This window comes from Nestor notabilis, unplaced genomic scaffold (genome assembly GCF_000696875.1).
Source record: "Nestor notabilis isolate BGI_N333 unplaced genomic scaffold, ASM69687v1 scaffold383, whole genome shotgun sequence".
NCBI lineage: Eukaryota > Metazoa > Chordata > Aves > Psittaciformes > Psittacidae > Nestor > Nestor notabilis.
In genome coordinates, this window is record NW_009923079.1 from 32,834 (window position 1) to 36,333 (window position 3,500).

At 45.2% G+C, this 3,500-nt stretch overlaps 1 protein-coding gene across 1 annotated transcript in view; it reads left to right on the top strand.

Moving 5' to 3' along the window:
• Positions 1-526: 526 nt before the first annotated feature.
• Positions 527-3,500, top strand: part of ANO1 (anoctamin 1, calcium activated chloride channel) — a 47,704-nt gene continuing 44,730 nt past the window's right edge. Inside the window, exon 1 of the mRNA XM_010011933.1 lies at positions 527-634. Within this exon, the coding sequence (XP_010010235.1) occupies positions 527-634 (108 nt within the window). The remainder of the gene's footprint in view (positions 635-3,500) is intronic.

The window sequence follows — 3,500 nt, forward strand, 5'->3', positions numbered from 1 at the left end:
TAAATCAGATACAGTACATAGGGACTTGAGAGGAAACCCACTGCTTAGTTTTTCAGCATGAACAAGTGCTTGTTGAAGGAGAAAATGCCTACTGAAAAGGGGAAAACACTGTGCCACCTATTGCCACCAGCTCATTCTCAGACTACTTTTCTTTTTTTCCCCCTTCTTTCCTTCTTTTACTGAGAAATAGAACTACTCTAGGAGACCACAGAGTAAACACATCCTGAGACAGCAGTGCTTAAAAGTTAACTGAGCACTCCTCCTGCAGAGGAGGAAACCTATGCAGGGCTAAAGAGGACTGTGGAGGAGGCAGGGATAAGGGGTGGGAGCCCTGCACAAGGGCTCATTGGCAGAAGAAGGCAGGAACAGGATACGTTTCAGCTTTTGGGTGGCTCTGGGAGGAGCAAGGGTAGGGATTAAAAGCGTCATGATGAAACTGTGCCTTTTCTTTTCAGACGCAGACAGGGAGTTCTGTGGGGTGGATTTTCTGCCAGAAGATCTCAACGAGGGTCCAGGGGAGACAGAAATGAGGGTGAACAAGACATACTCCTGTCTACCTGCTGAGGAGAAGGGGATCCACATCATCAACATCCGAGCTATTGAGGATATAGGATATGACCAGCATGAGAGTACAGTAAGTAAAAGACTTGTCAGACGTGTCATAACCGGCATCCTGCACTTTACTCCTGAGCTTATTTCTCATTCTTTCCATTCCCAGGATATTCTGGAATCTTCTCTCTCCGTTTATCAGAGGTGCTGAGGATTGCCACCAGTCACAGTACATGCTAATTTAGTGGGGTTTGTTCTTTGATGTGAAGAAGGAAAGCAAGGGATCCTTATTTAACCTGTAGCATAAAAAAGAGCTGGCTGTTCTCCAAGTAAAGAATCTGGCAATAAGGCTGTGGCAACCTTTAAATCTCTTGGCCCATAGAAAGCAGAACAGAAAAAATGTCCAAAATTTCTTGCAACAACTATTGTTAATGTAGGTAACGCTAAACTAATATTCTGTACCACACAGTAGAGGTTAAATTTCCAATGTCATTGGGCCTTAGTGGATTCTTTAACACCAATTTTAAAAGTAATCTGAGTATTCAAAAGGATTAGGAGTTGGTTGTGTCATAAACATGTAAAAAGGAGTTTATTCAGGTGAAGGAACTGAGGTGGAGTGGGCTATGTAATGACTTTCCCTGGGGAAAGCTGTACCAGACGAAGCAATGTTGGATTCATTGTACTTGTGCTTAATTAGGATGGAGCATGGAGGAATAATTCTGTCAGAGCATAAACATCCCTCCTGCTGTGGTAAAACTGAAATGTTGTTTCTTTGTCTCATTTGCAGCCAAATTGACATGAGCTTTACATGGTCCGAGTCAGTGTAACTCTCTATTTCATCATAGCAGCACTGCAAGAAAGGATGTGGCCTGAGTACCGTTCAGCATTAATACCCCATCCTTAAAATAATCTAACCTTTGATTTCTTTAAAACAGGACCAACAGGCTGCTTTGAGTTTTTCAGCTGCATTCTTTTCATAGTGGGATAAATCTATTCCCTGTATTAATATATTTATTGAGGCTTTAGTATATCCACAGTGCGGCACCTTCTATATCATCAATGAGGCCCCACGAGGATCAGCTTTTCAACAGAAAAGTTCAAAGCAATGTGAAGAAGCTCTTACTCAGGCTCTGCAGTGTGACCCGTCCCCTTCCCCATGCAGTGGCTCAAAGAAACCAGGGATTTTCGGTGCCCTTTTCTCCACCCAAGGCATGCTCCAGGAGAAAAGGATATACTGATCTCTCCTGAGCTCCCCAGGTGGTTAGAAAAACCTGGTGTGTACGCACCACTGTCATCTTCTAGAGCCATTTTTAGTCCTGCCCATTTTCTTTAGCTATTACTCTCCAGAACAGACCAGCTAATTGCTGTCCCTCGTGAAGTCAACACAATGAGGATAGGAAGTGGTTGGGGCCTGAGTCTTCTGCCTGTTTTTCCTCCCTGCACTGGGTTCAGCCTAATTTAGACTGGAGATTAGGAACAATTTCTTCCCCAGGAGGGTGTTCAGGCATTGGAACAGGCTGCCCAGGGCAGTGGTGGAGTCACCATCCCTGGAAGTATTCACAGACCGTGTAGATGAGGCCCTCAGTGACATGGTTTAGTGGTGGCCTTGGCAGTGCTAGGATAAAGGTTGGACTTGATGATCATAAAGGTCTTTTCCAACCTGGTTGATTCTATGATTCAGAAATTGATGTTTAATTAATCAGTGATTAACACAGCTTTAAAAGAGAGGGCTGGAGCATCTTTCCTATGAAGACATGCTGAGAGAGCTGGGCTTGTTCAGGCTAAAGAAGAGAAGGCTCTAGGGAGACTCATATAGCAGCCTTCCAGTGCCTAATGGGGGCCTACAGGAAAAATGGAGAGCAACTTTTTAAAAGGACATGCAATGATAGGACAAGGGGGAATCAGTTTAAGCTGAAAGAGGGTAGATTCAGATTAGATACCAGGAAAAAAAATTTCACTGCTTCACTGCGAAGGTGAGGCACAGGAACAGGTTGCCCAGGGAAGTTTCAGATGCCCAATCTCTGGCAGTGTTCAAGACCAGGTTGGATGGGGCTTGGAGCAACCTGGTCTAGTGGAAGGGGTCCCTGCCTCTGGCAGGGGTGTTGGAACTGGATGATCTTTAAGGTCCCTTCCAACCCAAACATTCTGGGTGTCTATAAATACAGTTAGTTATCTTCAAAGAAATCCCAGTGTTCCTGTATGTTGTTTACAACAACTCTTTACTTTTAGGCTTTTATAACCTGAAAATCCAGTTAGCTACTATTCCTTTATATTTTGCTTCTGTAGAAATTTGCATAACTGAGTTGCCTGCCACAAGCAGACTGTCAGCTTGCTTAGAAACATATTCACAGGTGCATGCCATTAGTCATGAAGCAATCAGAAAAGAATAGTTATTAATGGACTTTGATACCATAGTTATGCTTAAGAACTAATTAGGAATATCTAGACAGGGCATAAACATGAGCAGCCTATGCTCTGAAGAATGTGTTGTTGTCCTGGGTAAGACAGACAGATGTGAAGCAGGGGAGAGAGGGAAAAGGACAGAGAGTGAATGACATGGTGGCAGCAAATGCTGCCATTGCTTTACTCTATATGTATTTGGAACAAAGGGTTTAAGTTCAATGGAAAAGAGAGGTGTGATGCTGGAGGATCCCACTGCAAGCAGATTCCCCCCTGTGCCCTGGGCTGCATACTCAGCAGGGTGAGCAACAGGTCGAGGGAGGGGATTCTTTCGCTCTACTGCGCTCTGGGCAGACTCCCCTGCAGTCCTGTGTCCAGCTCTGGGGCAACAACACCAGAGGGACATGGAGCTGTTGGAGCGAGTCCAGAGGAAGGGATGGAGATGCTGTGAGGGCTGGAGCAGCTCTGCCCTGGAGACAGGCTGAGAGAGCTGGGCTGGTTCAGCCTGGAGAAGAGAAGGCTCCTTAAGGGGAGACCTTAGAGCAGCTGCC